The sequence below is a fragment of the Penicillium taxi genome (genome assembly GCF_028828555.1).
Source record: "Penicillium taxi strain IBT 34144 chromosome Unknown utg000004l_segment0_segment0, whole genome shotgun sequence".
Taxonomy (NCBI): domain Eukaryota; kingdom Fungi; phylum Ascomycota; class Eurotiomycetes; order Eurotiales; family Aspergillaceae; genus Penicillium; species Penicillium taxi.
Genome location: NW_026643206.1, coordinates 3,320,762 through 3,337,873, shown reverse-complemented (window position 1 = coordinate 3,337,873; position 17,112 = coordinate 3,320,762). Strand labels below are relative to the sequence as shown.

General features: G+C 46.5%; 4 protein-coding genes across 4 annotated transcripts; 3 read left to right on the top strand and 1 right to left on the bottom strand.

Moving 5' to 3' along the window:
* Positions 1 to 536: 536 nt before the first annotated feature.
* On the top strand, positions 537 to 3,840 carry pmr1 (Ca(2+)/Mn(2+)-transporting P-type ATPase PMR1; the record flags this gene model as incomplete). The annotated part of the gene is made up of 3 exons (XM_057208819.1): positions 537 to 647; positions 747 to 3,213; positions 3,266 to 3,840. 3 exons carry the CDS (start codon positions 537 to 539, stop codon positions 3,838 to 3,840), a joined length of 3,153 nt encoding a protein of 1,050 aa, XP_057062593.1.
* Positions 3,841 to 6,726: 2,886 nt separating this feature from the next.
* On the top strand, positions 6,727 to 8,527 carry N7495_006167 (ammonium transporter; the record flags this gene model as incomplete). Its single annotated transcript, XM_057208818.1, has 3 exons — positions 6,727 to 6,841; positions 6,901 to 7,232; positions 7,316 to 8,527. 3 exons carry the CDS (start codon positions 6,727 to 6,729, stop codon positions 8,525 to 8,527), a joined length of 1,659 nt encoding a protein of 552 aa, XP_057062592.1.
* A 638-nt stretch (positions 8,528 to 9,165) lies between these two features.
* N7495_006166 (Golgi transport complex subunit COG4) lies at positions 9,166 to 11,684 on the bottom strand (the record flags this gene model as incomplete). Its single annotated transcript, XM_057208817.1, has 2 exons — positions 9,166 to 10,425; positions 10,476 to 11,684. The coding sequence occupies 2 exons, from the start codon at positions 11,682 to 11,684 to the stop codon at positions 9,166 to 9,168; spliced, it is 2,469 nt and encodes an 822-aa protein (XP_057062591.1).
* Positions 11,685 to 14,415: 2,731 nt separating this feature from the next.
* Positions 14,416 to 15,635, top strand: N7495_006165 (SIR2 family NAD-dependent protein deacylase; the record flags this gene model as incomplete). Its single annotated transcript, XM_057208816.1, has 2 exons — positions 14,416 to 14,535; positions 14,592 to 15,635. The coding sequence occupies 2 exons, from the start codon at positions 14,416 to 14,418 to the stop codon at positions 15,633 to 15,635; spliced, it is 1,164 nt and encodes a 387-aa protein (XP_057062590.1).
* Between the last annotated feature and the right edge of the window lie 1,477 nt (positions 15,636 to 17,112).

The window sequence follows — 17,112 nt, the reverse complement described above, 5'->3', positions numbered from 1 at the left end:
ATAATAGAGGGGGCTGGGGAACGAAAAGAACGTGATGTATTATTGGTTCGTCTCATTTTAGCTAATCCTAAAGTAGATGGGAAGGATAAACTATTCTCCTTTAAAGCTAGTCCCTAACGGGTAATGTATCATCATGGGACTTGGCCGCTTCCAATTGTGTTTCTTCAATCCAGCGTTGAAGTTGAGATTAGTTGCTTTTGGCTTCTATTTCCTTAGTCGTCGTCTTCTCCTCTTTTGAGTCGCTTCTTGATAGTTGACTCATCTTCATTCAATCTACTAGTACTTTGCTGTTCGGCCGCGTTACGTTACCCCCCGTTCCCCGTTCTCGGTTCATCCATCTAGTCCGCTTCCTACTTCATACTGCCACCTCGCATCTCCTATACCGTGCATGATTACTTCCCTTCCTCCTTCCAATTGTAATCTGGACGAGATGACCAGTGCTCGATAATAAACCTTACCCAATTATTCTTTTTAACTTTTCTTCTATTTTTTTATATTTGTTTTATTTCCTTGTCCTACTCGACAAAGCATGAGAGATGTCAAGGTCCACCACACCTGCGCTGCCGCTGCATAATGCACAAATCTCAGATTCTTTGCGACCTTCTTCCAACCCTACTTTAGGCATGCGGTCAGATGCCCCTCCCTCGGTAAGCTATATTGTGCGTCATCGCCCAATGCCCTGACAACAAGTAGTCAAGTATGATCCCCGATCATGAAACCCCGTTAACTGATTTTCGTTAATATAGGCTTCAACCTCGACGTACTCATGGCTCGAACCCCATGAAACTGCACATCGCTTAAATACCTCGCTCCTTCATGGCCTCACTCCCGCGGAGGCTGAAATTCGCCTCGCACGCGACGGACCTAATGAGCTTCCTCACGAGGAGCCAGAGCCACTATGGCTGCGATTCTTGAAACAGTTCCGGGAAACATTGATTCTTCTCCTCCTAGCCTCTGCCGGTATCTCATTCTTAATGGGCAATCTTGATGATGCCATCAGCATCACTCTGGCGGTTACAATCGTGGTGTCTGTCGGCTTCGTACAGGAATACCGGTCGGAGAAATCGTTGGAAGCGTTGAATCGACTCGTCCCTCATTTTGCGCATTTGATTCGAGACCTGCCGTCGGCAAATACCGCTGTGGAAAATCTGGTCCCAGGGGAAGATATGGAAGAACTCAGGAGTAAAAGCTCTGTTTCTGCGTCTGCTGCGATCAAAGCATCTAGCACTGTTCCAGCTAATGAACTGGTACAAGGAGACTTGGTCCTATTCTCAACAGGCGATCGCATTCCTGCCGATATTCGTATTACCGCCGCTACGGACCTTTCAATTGACGAATCGAACTTGACTGGCGAGAATGAGCCGGTATCTAAATATGCGGCTGCCTTACGCACAAACAGTGGGGGCGTTCAAGCTTTCAAAGGCATTAGTCCTCCTCGATCACCTTTTTACGATGCCCCAGCCAGTGGTGCAGTTGGCGCTGATGTTCGACTGAATGAGCAGCATAATGTTGCGTTCATGGGCACTCTTGTCCGTTCAGGATACGGTCAGGGCATTGTTATCGCAACTGGTGCAAAGACAGAGTTTGGAAGCATCTCGATTTCTCTTCAGCAAATTGAGAGTCCACGAACCCCATTGCAGCTATCAATGGATCGCTTGGGTCAGGAACTGAGCTATATCTCTTTCGGAGTTATCGGTCTGATTGTGGTCATTGGGCTTCTGCAAGGCCGTAAAATTCTGGAAATGTTTACGATTGGTGTTTCGCTTGCTGTCGCCGCAATTCCAGAAGGCCTGCCCATCATTGTAACGGTCACACTTGCTCTAGGCGTACTTCGTATGGCCAAGAGAGGCGCCATTATGCGAAGACTTCCAAGTGTAGAAACCCTCGGCTCTGTGAATGTTGTCTGCAGTGACAAGACTGGGACCCTCACCATGAACCACATGACTGTCACAAAGATGTGGCATTTCGATTGCACTGAGCCCTTCGAGATTCAGCGGGACATAACCCATGCTATCACGCCCGGACCAGCGGCCCGCACTATCCTTCGTGTGGGCAATATCGCAAACAACGCTCGGTTATCACGTATGCATGCAAACTCTCCTGCAAGCGCCTCCTCTGCATTAGTCCTATCTTCAACAGTCGATCGAGATTCGGCGGCCGTAAAGAGTCGCTGGGTTGGTCAACCTACCGATGTTGCCATTCTAGATTTGCTCGATCATTTGGGTGAGGACGATGTCCGTGAACGTATTAGTGCCCGTGTATCAGAGACCCCCTTTAGCTCTGAGCGAAAGTGGATGGGTGTTATCATTGGTGGAGGATCGGATGTTGCCTATATCAAGGGTGCTCTTGAGCAGGTCTTGGCCAGATCGGACACTTACCTTACTAAGGATGGCCGAGAGGTCATTTTAGACGAGCCTCGACGTCAAGTTATTCGAGATGCTGCTGAGAACATGGCAGCAGAAGGTCTCCGCGTTCTTGGCTTTGCCAGTGGTGCTGTTCGGGATGCATCTAGGGGCATGCGGGGATTCGGCAGCCGATCCAGCACACCCGGCTCCAAATCAAGCCCGGTGAGTGACGATGATCGGTACAACGGTCTCGTATTTGCGGGACTTGTGGGCATGAATGATCCGCCTCGCAAGGATGTGCACAAAGCTATCAAACGTCTGATGTCCGGTGGAGTTAGAGTTATAATGATCACAGGTGATGCCGAGACAACGGCTGTTGCCATCGCGAAAAAGCTTGGAATGCCCATCAACGAGTCTGCTGGCGCACGGTCGGTTCTCCGGGGCGATGAAATCGACCGTATGAGCACTGCGGAGCTTGCGCAGGCCATCACAACCACTTCTATTTTCGCTCGCACAAGCCCAGATCACAAAATGAAAATTGTGACCGCACTCCAGTCTCGTGGAGACGTGGTTGCAATGACGGGTGATGGTGTGAACGATGCTCCCGCTCTGAAAAAGGCCGACATTGGCATTTCAATGGGCAAGCTGGGCACAGATGTTGCCAAGGAGGCAGCGGACATGATTTTGACAGATGATGACTTTTCGACCATTCTACAGGCGATTGAGCAGGGCAAAGGCATCTTCTACAACATCCAAAACTTTATTACATTCCAGCTCAGCACCAGCGTGGCTGCCCTCAGTCTTGTTCTTCTCAGTACCACTCTCGGGTTTAAAAATCCACTGAACGCCATGCAGATCTTGTGGATCAGTAAGTCAATATTTTTCCAACCTTTGAAATTTTCATTCTAACACTCTTTTAGATATTCTCATGGATGGTCCTCCTGCACAATCCCTTGGCGTTGAGCCCGTGGACCCTATGATTATGAACCGGCCTCCACGACCCAAGACAGCGCGGGTATTGACAAAACCTCTTATTCAGCGTGTCCTCACTTCAGCTATGGTTATTATGATCGGAACACTCTCCATCTACATCCACGAGATGGGCGACATGACAGACGGCCAACCATTAGACAAACGATCTCGTGTGGTCACAGCCCACGACACCACAATGACCTTCACCTGCTTCGTTCTATTTGACATGTTCAACGCCCTGACCTGTCGCAGTGAGGGTAAATCCGTTCTGCGCGGCGAGCTACCCCTCTTCGGTAACAAGATGTTCAACTACGCTGTTCTCGGCTCGTTGGCCGGTCAAGCGTGTGTCATATACCTGCCCTTCCTACAACGCATTTTCCAGACGGAGGCACTCAGCTTCAGCTCTGTCTTCAAGCTTGTTTGTCTCACCAGTTCTGTGTTTTGGGTTGATGAAGGCCGCAAGTATCTTCATGCTATCCGGCGCCGAGGCGGACTTGGCTTTGGATATAGTCTTAATGTTTGATAATCAGTGGATCTGGGTGGTTTGTTTTAGAGTCGTATAGAACTGCGAAATGTAATGTATTGATTGATATCCCAAACTATATGAGTTTGCCGTCTTGTAATGGCAGATAGAGCCTTTCAGTACTGATACCTAGGTAATCAATCGGTAGTACGTCTAGGATATCAGAATCTGTTCTAACTATTCGCGACTTCTGTGTAACCAAAAGAAAATCAGCTCTGTACAGAGAGAAAAAGGCAACATCAGCCGGAGGCAAAAGATCATAAAGAGTAAAAAATTGACCTACGCAGGGGTCGAACCTGCAATCTCTTGATTCGTAGTCAAGCGCCTTGCCATTGGGCCAGCAGGCCAATTGATGAAATAGGATCGAAAATTTGCCATTATGTGTGGGGCTTTTAGTTATTCGGCCTTGTTTCGGGTAGGAAAGTACTACGTTAGGTATTTAATATTCATTCCACTACGTAAAACATTGGAAAGTGTTGGAATATGGAACAAAGCAGTCATGTGATCAAATTGTTACTATATAATAGATAGCAAACTAAGAATGAAAACCAGACTTTACAACCACTTCAAAGGACACACAGATATCATAGGGGCGTAAAGCGTTACCTGTGATAGGTGTCAGAAGTGGGCGTTAGCCTCATCACCTTTATCGAATAGCTATTCCACACTTGATACAGGTGTACCGACAGAAAGTGATACATCTCAAATTGATCTTGGAACCAAATATCAATACGAGAATGCTTATTAGTTGGAAGCAGTCTTGGACATTATTACGGGTAGATTACCGTTCTTGCTGCTGGGCTGATGTACCTAGGTAAGCTCAAGTATATATCATACAGGTATGTTCCCACAATCATTGGGTACACAACTTAGAAGACTAGCGATCCATGTTGTCTGTCCAAAACCCAAATACAGTGGACCATAGGGAAATATACCTAAGATGCTGAACCTTGGAGCGGTCGAACGGAAACATCTAGGTGTATTTCTACAAACTTGGAATAAAAACCCAATCTCAGAGAGGGGAGATATACTCAGGTAGATATTCAGAATTTATACGATTCTCTCCACATTATCATACTTATCACATTTATGGCACATGCTCAAGTGCCCCAGGTAGTCATTCAACCAGTCATATGTTTCCCGACAGTCTGGGCAGTCGCTTAAAATCCCGGGACGGTGGATGAATACCTGCGGACCGTGTTAAGTAGATTGAAACATAGGACCTATCAGAATTTAGCCAAGTAATCCAAATGATTCAAGTGATTCAAGTGGTCCAAAGTGAAACGAGCTATGCTGAATCCGTAGGTCATAGATGTTTCCTTTTTAATGCTTTCGCTTACGACAGAATATATCAAACCAGTTCGAAACGACCTAGTATTCTCAGATCCAATGCTCATATGCAGGTGTACCTGATTAGGGATAGCGCTATTAAGCTTCGAGAACATTGAAAATTTAGATATGCATGATGCGAACTATGGAGGTTCCCCACTTTTGGTAGTTAACTGCAAGTAAAATTAGGGCTTTTTGAGGTGTGTCAATACGGCAGAAGCTTAGAAGTACTCCATACGTCTGAATAAACTGTTGGACTAGTAAACCTTGGAAGCCAAGTGTACAATGACGCACTTCACTTAAATAAAGTATTTTCCAAGTTCTGGGGAATCGAAAGAATATCGAGACTGCATCTTGCAGTCAGCAGCCTAGCTAATACAGGTATATAAAAAGGGATTTGGCCCGTCAAATTACGGAGGTCTATGAATACAAAAATAGAGAATACGGAATAAGGCCGAATAAGAGGCCGAGTAACGGGAAGTTTAGAACCCGAAAGATTCCGAAGCTAACGAACATTCTTATCAGAAGCCAATTAAAAGTAAGACAAGGGAACTGACACTAGGCTTAATGCGAGCATGCATGGAGACCCACTTTGTCGGCCGATGCACCTGCTTTATCTACAACCAATAATATCGCATCAATACTACCAATAGTTCAACCACGATAGCACTTCTTCATCTCATAGCGAGGGAAGGAAAGAGATATCTCCTATTTCTAGTTGCCTCTGATAAGATTGCATTGGTATCCCTGTGTGGCGCTTTTGTTTAAATTCCAGCTACTAGCCTCCATTGGCGAGGTTCACCTCATTTACCTCATATACCTGCTTTTAACTACTTGAGATCATCGGAGTTATCGGATCTCGTGTTTGGAGTCTTGGCCGAAATAAGCTAAGATCACAGTGATTCGATGGAGAACATGGGTCTGCAAAGGCAATATTGCCACTTTGATCTGGAAGAACATCAATATTCATCAATATTCATCAATATTCATCAATACTCGACCTCCAAAATTGAATATCTAGACGTGTGTGTACTCATTATGTGTAATATTATACTGATAGTCGCCATATACTCCTAGGTATCTCATCACGATTCGATACCCTCATGCCAAGAGATTCCAGTCCTTCACTATGATTGGCTTAGTTGGTGGGGAATAGAATTAAATATGATTATCCCATTACTATTGTCATAATCTATCTCTACATTGTTAACCGCGTTTCCCCCCGACTTTTTTACTCTTTTCTGATCTTACCAGGACAATTCATTGCTTGTTTTTCTTACTCTCATCCATGCCTGTTTCATCCCTTGTCCGATTATAGGCCTGTGGACCCTCCGTCGATCCCGACCATATTCTTCTTCTCACTCCATATCCATAGATTCCCTTTTTATAAAGGTTCTCTCTCTCCCGTGGCGACTTTTCTTCAGACCTTCCTACCTACATTTTCCTCCAACCCTACTTATATCAGGGTACAATTAATACATAATATTCACACTTTCTTGGCAACGTTTCAGTTTTCCATTCTTCAATCCTTCCTTCAGCTCGAGGAGCTTTCTGATCATGTCGGACTTCAATGGCAAAGTTCCGTACGCCCCGGACTTTGCATCCTACAACTGGACCGGTGCTCCTTCTGACTTCAGCTTGTCCACAAACTCCAATACTGGTGGTGATTCTCGTATGTACTGAGTCCTAAATCCAATTGCCAATTATAGCTCCTCATTCTCTCTCGTCCAGGTGTCGAAAATGTGAATAAATGGTTCCAAGCTGGTGACCAGGCCTACATTATTGTAGCCTCCGCCATGGTCATGATCATGATTCCAGGTCTGGGCTTCCTCTACTCTGGTCTCGCTCGGCGAAAGTCTGCTCTGAGTATGATCTGGGCTTGTATGGCTTCTTTCTCCATCATAACCTTCCAATGGTACTTCTGGGGCTACTCGCTTGCCTTTTCCCCAACTGCCACAAATGGTTTCATCGGTAACCTGCGCAATTTCGGCCTGATGAAGACTTGGGCTGATCCCAGTCCTGGTTCGCCCTTGATTCCGAATCTGCTCTATGCTTTTTACCAGGTACGATCTGATCTCGCACGTGGTGTCGCACTGGTGTCGCTCACGGACCCCTCGATCTCATACTAACTTGATCTGTTCTCTAGATGCAATTCTGTGGTGTCACTGCTGCAATTGTCATGGGTGCTGTGGCTGAGCGCGGTCGCCTTCTTCCAGCTATGGTATTCACTTTCATCTGGGCTACTATCGTCTACTGCCCTCTGGCCTGCTGGGCCTGGAACGTCAACGGCTGGGCTTACAACTATGGTGTGATGGATTATGCTGGCGGTGGCCCCGTCGAGATCGGCTCTGGCTTCAGTGCCCTAGCTTACTCAATGGTCCTCGGTCGACGACAAGAACGAATGATGCTCAACTTCCGCCCCCACAACGTCTCCCTCATCCTACTCGGTACTGCCTTCCTCTGGTTCGGCTGGTTGGGCTTCAACGGTGGCTCGGCTTTCGGTGCCAACCTTCGTGCTACTATGGCCATGTGGAATACTAACTTGACCGCTGCCTTCGGCGCTATTACCTGGGTACTGCTCGATTGGCGTCTCGCCCGCAAGTGGTCTATGGTCGGCTGGTGTTCTGGTACCATCTCCGGATTGGTAGCTGCTACTCCTGCGTCTGGTTTCATTACCCCATGGGCTAGTGTGATTCTGGGTATTGTCACCGGAATTGTCTGCAATTACTCCACTAAAATCAAGTACTGGATCCGTATCGACGACTCGATGGATGTGTTGGCTGAGCACGGAATTGCCGGTGTCGTCGGCCTCATCTTCAACGCCCTCTTCGGAGACGATTCTATCGTCGGTCTGGACGGTGTCAGCACCGGAACTGGCGTCGGCGGCTGGGTTATCCACAACTACAAGCAGCTTTACATCCAAATCGCCTACATCGTCGCAACCGCCTCCTACGCCTTCGTCATGTCTGCCATTATTGCCTTCGGCATCAACCTTATCCCCGGCCTGAAGCTGCGTGCCTCAGAGGAAGCCGAGCTGCTCGGTATGGATGACGACCAACTGGGCGAGTTCGCCTACGACTACGTCGAAGTCCGTCGTGATTACCTCGCCTGGACACCACAGAAACACGACCAGCACGAAGATGGCCACGAGGTCCCCGCTGCCGACCGCTACGGTATTGGCGAGCACAGCGATATGATGCTCGATGGCAGGTCGCAAACTATGCTGGAGGGACGTCGTCCTAACGGTGAATTGAGCCACAGTAGCCACAATGGCAGTGAAGGTGACATGGAGATTCAAGAAATCAAGCCTTCGCGACAGGTTGACCAACATCCTGTCAGCGAGAAGGAAGAAGTATGATAATACTTTTCTTCCCCCTTCCTCTACATTTGTTCCATATTCCTCTGAGCGTTTCCGCCTTTTTTTTTTTTAGTAATCTTTTCAAGCCTGGGGCTTTCTCATTCTTGTACACATGTTTCCCTCTCCAGCGACTTCCTCTACCTCCTCCCTCCATCTTCACCTCTACCTCGACCTTGAAGTTCATCTTCTCAAAAAGAAACTGTTTCCCTATATATATTTCTCTTTTTACCTGGGTGGCGTTGTGTTTTTGGTTCGGGAACCTGGGTTGGCTGTATTCACGACATATGGACCCTTCACAATTTGTCTTTTCTGAGCTTCGGCTTGGGTCTGATCTAAATATGCATAGAAAAATTTTAAATACTCTGTCCCTATCTCTGGCTTGTTTTCATTAGTTACTAGATAAACAAATATTCGATATAGTATGTAAATATTTATGCTTCAAGTTTGATACCCCGTCCGACGCCCGAGGAGGTCTATACAGACAGATATACAGTGTACACCCTCTGTACCTTAGAATCTTGAAAAACAAAAAAGCTTGAATTATAATCTGTACCTAGCGGTACTCCAATTAGATACACATACAGAATAAGAATATATAAAAAGGAAAAAAGTTAACAGCCTCAACAACTTACTAACATTCATTGTCTGACCATCGCCCGCACTCGGACTCTTTCCTCGCGACTCAGCTTGTCAACTACTTCCACAGCTTCACCATCACGTAAAACCTCTTCCCACTCATCATCGTCCATACCCATGACCAGGGTCATTTGTACACAGCGGGCAAGCGCTTCCCGGTGACGGTAGCGACCAGGAGCACTTGATCCATATCCCACATCGACGGCCACACCCACAATACCTGCAATATCGCGCTCTAGACGAGCTGCACCGAGAGGGTTGACTCGGCCCTGGTAAGACCAGAGTCTTTTTTCTAGGAGGCGGGAGAAATAGGCAATCGTGACGGTTAGGAGACGGTCGAATGCTTGCTGGGTTAGAATTCGCGCGAGTGGGACGAGTAGCTCTGTCCAGCCTGCTGCGAAGCGTGGCCGCACTAGTTCTTTGCTGTTGCTACTGCTGCGATCGAAGTCATCGTGTGTGTCGATTGGAGAGTCGCTGTCCGAGGACGGTTGGTACTCGATATCTCGGAAAGCGTCTGCGAGGATCGGCCTGAGACGGTGCTTAATTGCATTGTTGAATACGACTTGGATTCCGTCTGTGAGCAGGTCTGTCACTTTGCCTTCGAAGGATGTTGCAAGTGATCGGAGCGTCTGCGCGACGCGGAGAGCAGAGGTTGGAGATGGGAAGAGCGAGAGGAGATGCTCTGTGACCAGGTTGGCGTCGTTATGATCGCTCTCGTTCGAGGAGGAGATAGGTTGCTTTGAGCCGGTGTTGTTCTGCACAATGCGTCGGATGTAATCCACTGCTATGTCAAGATTGTTTATTTGAACCAGGAAGGAGATTAGAGTCTGCTCCGGAGGCTGGGCACCTTGAGATGGTGCGCGCGGATAGCATTCGTCACGCATCTTGCGTTGGGTCATGCCGATGAAATCAGATCCCAGTACGCGAGAGAGAGTAGGTACAACATTCGTCACTACAGCCTCTTGCGAAGTCGCTAGAGATTGTTGCAGAACCTTATTGACAATGTACATGATGTCGTCGACAGCAGAAGTCATATGGGGAGGATCCGCTTTGAGAGGTCGTTGCAGGTTCAGACTCAAGCCCGATGGTGACTCGTCCAGTTGGAAAGCCTTCTCTACGGATCTCCGGAAGAAGAAAGTTGTCATTACGTTGAAAGGTGTGACCAACCGGTCGTTGGCCTTGCGTGCCAGAGAAGATTCCTGCAAAAAGGCAGGAAGTTTAAATCTAGTTTCATCATCCTTACTCTCATGTTCAGTGGGAGGCTGGAAAGGTAATTAGTGATTTGAATTGTAGATACGGGGAATGATCTCACATTGCAAGTGTCCGTCAAGAAGCGACAGTAAAGGGACCAACGGCCGAGCATGATTGCCATTTCGTTCAGCACACCGTCGATCTCCTTCATGTCCACTCCCTCGTCCTCGATTCCTGGTGCCTGTGATTGAGCGAGTGGCTGGCCGGACCGCTGAGCCGGAAGGAAGCTTTGTACCAAGAAAGTAAATGCGTACGACTTGATATCTATTAGCTTGCGGTCCACCTGACGCTCATCACTCCAAGTGTCCAAGATGATTCCACCTTGCACGTCAGCCTCAATCTGTAGACGTTCGATGACACGGCCCATCTTTCGCGGCCCGTAGTGTCGCTCCACCAGGCCTCCGTGCCCATCGATAATCTGAGCGATATGTTCAAACAGCTTGGTCAAGGCATTGGCGTAGAAGAACCCATCCTTAGCTTGGGCCCCTGTACCGGCATTAAGATTACCCCGGGCCCGTGCCGCCACGCCTTGGCAGACATAACGACCGTATACATCCAATCCAACCTCCGATCGACCGATTAGCGGGAAGAGCTTGAAGAATCGCGTGATCTTGGCCCCGTCATTATCCTTCACTGCCTTGTCAAATTCGCGCAAGAATAGTCCGCATAGCGACTCTGCTGCGTTGTCGAATGTCACCATTGGGGGATCCGGCACTTCGGCTGTTGGGATCATTTCAGCTGCAAACGCTCCATTGATCACAGATCGTGGAATCTGTGCAGCGCGGTGCAGATAGTTGGCGGCCGTTTCCCAATCCTGAGAGGCACCCATTGACCCCACAACGCCCAATGCACACGCCTTGAGCTCGGCCACCTGTTCTACCACTTCCAAGGTTGTTTTCACATGAGCTTGTTCCAGATCCAGTCGGCGCACTGCATGAGAGATGCGTTCGGCAGTCCCGGCGGCCTCGCGGAGCATCCCATGGCTGATGGACCGTGTGGCGGTTGTTTGGGTTCCTATATTCGCCCGCAGTAGATCTAACCGACCCAATTCTCGAGAGAGATCTTTTTGTGAGGTTACCAGGGCATCGAGGCGAGCAGTCACAGACGCTTCTTGACTGTGGAGGCGGGATAAAGCGGCCTTGATCTCAGCCACGGAGCTGGCATTGAAGATATCAGTTTGAGTGGGGGGAATCTTGTTTATAGGATTTAATTGATCTGATGGGAGTGATGGTGTTAACCCATTGACATTAGCCGAATGGGAAACGGCCATCATGCATTGGGCTTTGGTTGAGCAGAAGGTTGATGCCAAGTATATCAATATTACGGGCAGTTACCTTGACGGGCGGTGAGGGATAAGTGTATCCACTCCCCACTCCGCCTTTCTAATCCAGTGCTTAATCTACAACTACTACTACAGCAACTATTTACTGTTATATACTAACTGTACTGATGTCTTGCTATACATTGGATGAACAGATCCAGAGCGCTACGATCCACAGATTTATCTCGACTTTCCAACGTTGTCACCGTCCATTGGACTGGTATAGAATAAGGCCCCTTGTTATAACGCTTAGCAAGATACATAGTCACTTGCAGTCTCTATATCCTGGGATTTTCGGGCTACATGCTTCAAATAATATGAATAGGACTGGTAAATTTAGCCAAAGAATTGCTGAGGTGACCACAGTTTATGCTATATGTTGTATGCTGCATGAAATGCACTAATTAAGTACCTCAGTATGAGTATAGATACCTCAGCTAAAATACCTCAGCTGAAGATGACGTCAGTCTTTCTCTCTATATACCTAGCCAGGACTATCAATATAAACGTGAGCCCATAGTTTATAGCACAAGTCTTCTAACCACACCTCTTTTCACCAAATTATCCAAATCTACTAAAATAGCACCAATAAACGTTGCTACTGTGAAGGGCTAAAGCTAATCTTGAATTCAGAACTAGCTAGGCACATGCTGTTTACAAAATCCTTGAAGAACGTAAACAATTCGGGGTGGAATCGTGAGGTATGCGGTTGGTGGGTCACGTGGTACAACCACGTGATAGTTCACCAGGATTCAACCTGTTACAGCTACCTAGGTGTGAAGGATGCTGGCAAAGCCGCCCTAGCAGCAGACACTTTCTAAAGTTTCAGACAAATCAATAGGCACAAAATTTCTGGAATACGACCAGATCAGTTATACTTCGAAATATTTCATGAAATACTCTGCCTCCAAACATGACTACAGCCATACATATTACGGAGAATACGCCAAATGTGAAAATGATCTCTATGAAGGCACCTTCAAAGCTGATATTGTCATCCTTGTTGTGACTTGCAGATGGAATACATGGTGATGCACAAGCCACGATGGAAAAGGCGAAGGAACTTGGCATCAACCATTTCGTGGTGTTCTTGGGCAAAGCTAATGATAAAGGTGTTGATGATCAACTTATCGAAGGGACTACAAGAATAACTGGAGATTATCTGAGCAAAATGTGGTTTCGGGGATATTTCTGTCATTCGGGCTCAGAAGTCCTTCAATTGTGATAGCGCCTCTGAGAAAGCTATTGGGGAGTTATTGAAGGCCTTGGTTACAATTTCGGATGCATTGTGAATTCATTATTGAAAAAGGGATCTATTTAGTAATTGCAGGCATGTATGTAGATCTACTTCCATGCCAAGTTATAACATTGGAGCATATCTTCTGACTCAACTTGCTTTATCCTATTAGTACCGCCCTAAACTTCAAAATTCTTCTGAATATGCATGTGCCCTGCATACGCTTCCTCTAACCTCTGATATTTATCTAGGAAATTTCGCCACCAATATTGATGAGCCAGGCAGTCGCGAGAACGGAGGGCTTATAGATGGGAATCTGGCTGTGCCACTTTTAAGTATATTCCAGGGCTAGTGGCGTCAGAAGTTATGGTGCTCAGCTCAAAAAAACTCTTCAATGGGATTTCAATAGAATTATATTCCAGAGAACACGGAGGTAAATGCACCAGATACACACCAACTCCAGTGCGTATTTACTACATTCGGTAAGAGTAATATGACTAGAATAATATTTCATGGTTTGTCACTTTTATTGTGCGGTATTTTGACGCTGCAGAACACTCGTAGGTTAGAAGACAAAAGATTCTAAGGATTGTACTCTTGCTGCAGCCTGTAGCCTATGCCATCTGCGATACCAATAGTTCTTCAGCGTCATAGATAAGCTCATGGTTTAAAGGGACTACTATGCTCTAGCTGGTGTGGCCAATCATTAACTAAAAATCTATGCGTACCAAGGCGTAACGGTGATAAGTACGCCTTCTAAGGTTGGCATTAGGTTCGAGAAATAATCGAGAAGTGTATGCGGTGACACCAGTTTCGGGAGGTACTTATTGAAGGCTGGTATCAATGAGATGGCCTTCCAAGGTTACTATATATAGGACGAGAAAGACTCAGAGCATCATGATCCATGGAACCTTGATTGCTTTTCGAAACATCTACCTATCCATAATCATCGCAATTGATACATTCAAACAGTCAATGTTTTCCAAATCTCACACTATGTTCTAACCTAAAATTGTTCCAAGGACCAAGGTTAGTCGGATTTCTGGATCCTTAGAACAATCTGAATGGCCCGGAAAATGGCGATGTAGATCTATTATGAATGTTCGAAGGTTGAGTTGGATGACTAAACAGTTCTTTATGTCGGGCGGTGAGGGGTAATAATCTTTTTTTTTTGGCTTGTGAAAGACTCGATGCCTTCGTTTGATAGTCTTAATTTAAAATAATATCAGCCTTTCTATCTTTGTCTTTTCTTTGTTGGTCGTTTTTGCATTCATTGACAGTTCTGGTTTTAAGAGGGTGTCTGCCTAGAAATTCATCTTACGTCTCTCACTCCCCCACACCTGCTCTACTTTAAATGAGACCTCACCCAGACAAGACCGAGTTTCTTTTTCAACTTTCCATCGTGCATATCTTGCATTAACACACAATCTCTATCATTTCATCATGGGCAACGAAGAGTCAGTTATTACGGACGAGACTCCAGCCTCGACGCTGGACTCTCGCAACATGGAGGCAGTCGCCAAATACATCAAGGAGAATAATGTCAAAAAAATCGTTTTAATGGTAAATTATGTCATAATGTTGATCTTCTCGATTGAAAGCTGACTGAGTAATACCAGGTTGGGGCGGGAATAAGTACCTCTGCAGGCATTCCTGATTTCCGTTCCCCAGATACAGGACTCTATGCCAATCTAGAATTTCTGGACTTGGAGGAACCTGAAGATGTATTTGACATTGAGTTCTTCAGAGAGAACCCCAAGCCGTTCTATGCTTTGGCGCGTGAGCTTTACCCAGGCCGCTACCGTCCTACCGTCGCCCATGCTTTTATCAAGCTTCTCCACGATAAAAAAATGCTACTGAAACATTTCACGCAAAATATCGACTGCCTTGAGCGTCAGGCAGGTGTTCCAGGAGAATATATAATTGAGGCCCATGGCAGTTTTGCCACACAGCGCTGCATTGATTGCAAAGAGACATATCCAGATGCTGATATGCATGAAGCAGTTGAGAATGGAACTGTCCCGCACTGTCCTTACTGTGATGGCCTAGTCAAGCCTGATATCGTGTTTTTCGGTGAGGCCTTGCCGGATGAGTTCCATGCGAATAACTGGATGCCGGCTCAGGCTGATCTATGCATCGTCATGGGAACTAGTCTGTCAGTTCAACCGTTCGCCAGTTTGCCTTCGATTGTTCGCGATGGAATACCCCGAGTGCTTATAAATATGGAACGTGTTGGAGGCTTGGGCTCACGAGCCGACGATGTGCTTATTTTGGGTGACTGCGATTCCGGGGTCCGAAAGTTTGCACAGGCTATGGGATGGAAAGAGGAACTGGAGGCTATTTGGGAGGCGATCCCAGATCCCAAGGCTAACAAGAAGGAGGAAAAGACTCTTCCTCCCAAGACCAGAGACGAGAATTTTAATGAGGAGATGGAACGCTTAACGAAGGATGTTGACCGTACTCTGGAAATTTCCGATGCTTATGAGAAGCGAATACGCGAGCGCCTCGATTTGCAGACTTCGCAACGATCTAGCTCCCCTAATAGCTTCCCTGAGGACAAGGTCGCTGAGGTTGAGACCTCTAATGATAAAGTCCCCGAGGAGAATCTCCCCGAGGACAAAATTCTTGATGATGGACACCTCCATGAAGATATCCAGAGATGAATTGCTGCTTGATCCCTCGCACTCAGAGCACGAAGTTGTTAAATTATGAGCACAACGTGAGGTGTTAGTTTCAGTTATTGGAATCGGAGTTACAGTGTTTGCACATTATTATCTCCTTACATTGTTATTAGCTCATGTTGAAAGATTATGAATTACCGACAGTTGATTTTAAACTACAATGAATAGATGGATTTTTTGAAATTTGAAGTGCAATTTTTGCTTAATAGAGAACCTTCAGTAGACCATTGACAATGGACTCAACTTTGAGTATCGAACTCAGAATCATCGTTCATCTTAGTAGATTGTAAGTTTGAGCCTGGTCTGTGGGCATTGTGGCCTTTAGACTTAGTGTGCTGGTCGAGAGAGTGTAAAGAATAGATTGATCATGTAAACCTGTGCATTGCAAGGTAGCATGAGAAGGAATAGGCAAAATTTTCTGTCATTGACGTCCCTGACTGCGCGAGAAAAGGCCCACGTCTATTATTACTTCAGTGTATCTCGTCCGAATTGATAGAGCACACCTGAGCAGGGATTGAGCCAAATTTCACCGAGTTCTCTCCGATGATGCGCTATCTTGGAAAGAACATAGATCTCCGGCGTCTTTTTGGACTTCAACTTTAGCTTTGCGTAGTTTCTACGAGTTGGAAGATAAGTTCACGTCCTTTAGTGCCCCAGAGATTCAATTTTGCGTTTGAAGGTAACAATACGGCGACATCATCGTTCTGTTCGATAAGATAATGACGCGCCTGATTGCTGTTGAGGCCACTCCTAGCCAAGTATACCTAAGATTAATCCAAGGTTCTACCTTTGCTTCGCAAGCAAAGAGTAACTATGTATATCTTTTTATTAGCACGGAAAACTCTGTCTTCAGAAGACAGTGTACTCGAAAGCTCATCACGAGGTCAAGCTCTCATCTTGCTGGCGAAAACCTCGATCAGTGGCGTGATGCAGGTCCAGATGACCTCTGCACTGATCCTGGTGGGACCATCAGGCCCAAGGTCCATGATGGCATTACTGAATCGCTTGACATCTTCGCCGGCAATAGTTGCATGTGTTGCAGACGATGGGAGTTGTTGGTAAGGGTTGGAGACTAAGGTTTTGCACAATAAGAGTTTTAGGGCGATGTTTCACAAAGGAACAGCCTCGTATTAGCTCTAGACCCCTTGAAATCATCATGGTAATTTTGTACTCCGTCCGGGGAGAGACTCGGGATCCCGGGGTTCCCGAGGATGCCGAAAGATGCCGGGGGGAAATTGAAGAGTATGGACTGATGTATGGGAGCATATTGAGTTAAGAATAAATTAGAAGCTGAACCGAATGAAACAAGTGGGATTGAGATGATATGATTCGTGGAGAGATGTTTTGAGGGGAATCGAAAAAGGGAATTTGAGCTGCTCCCACCGCAGCCTAATCAAGCAAGGTCGATCCCACCCCACGTTCATAGTTAACGTCACTCTTCCCCTCCTAACCACCCCTC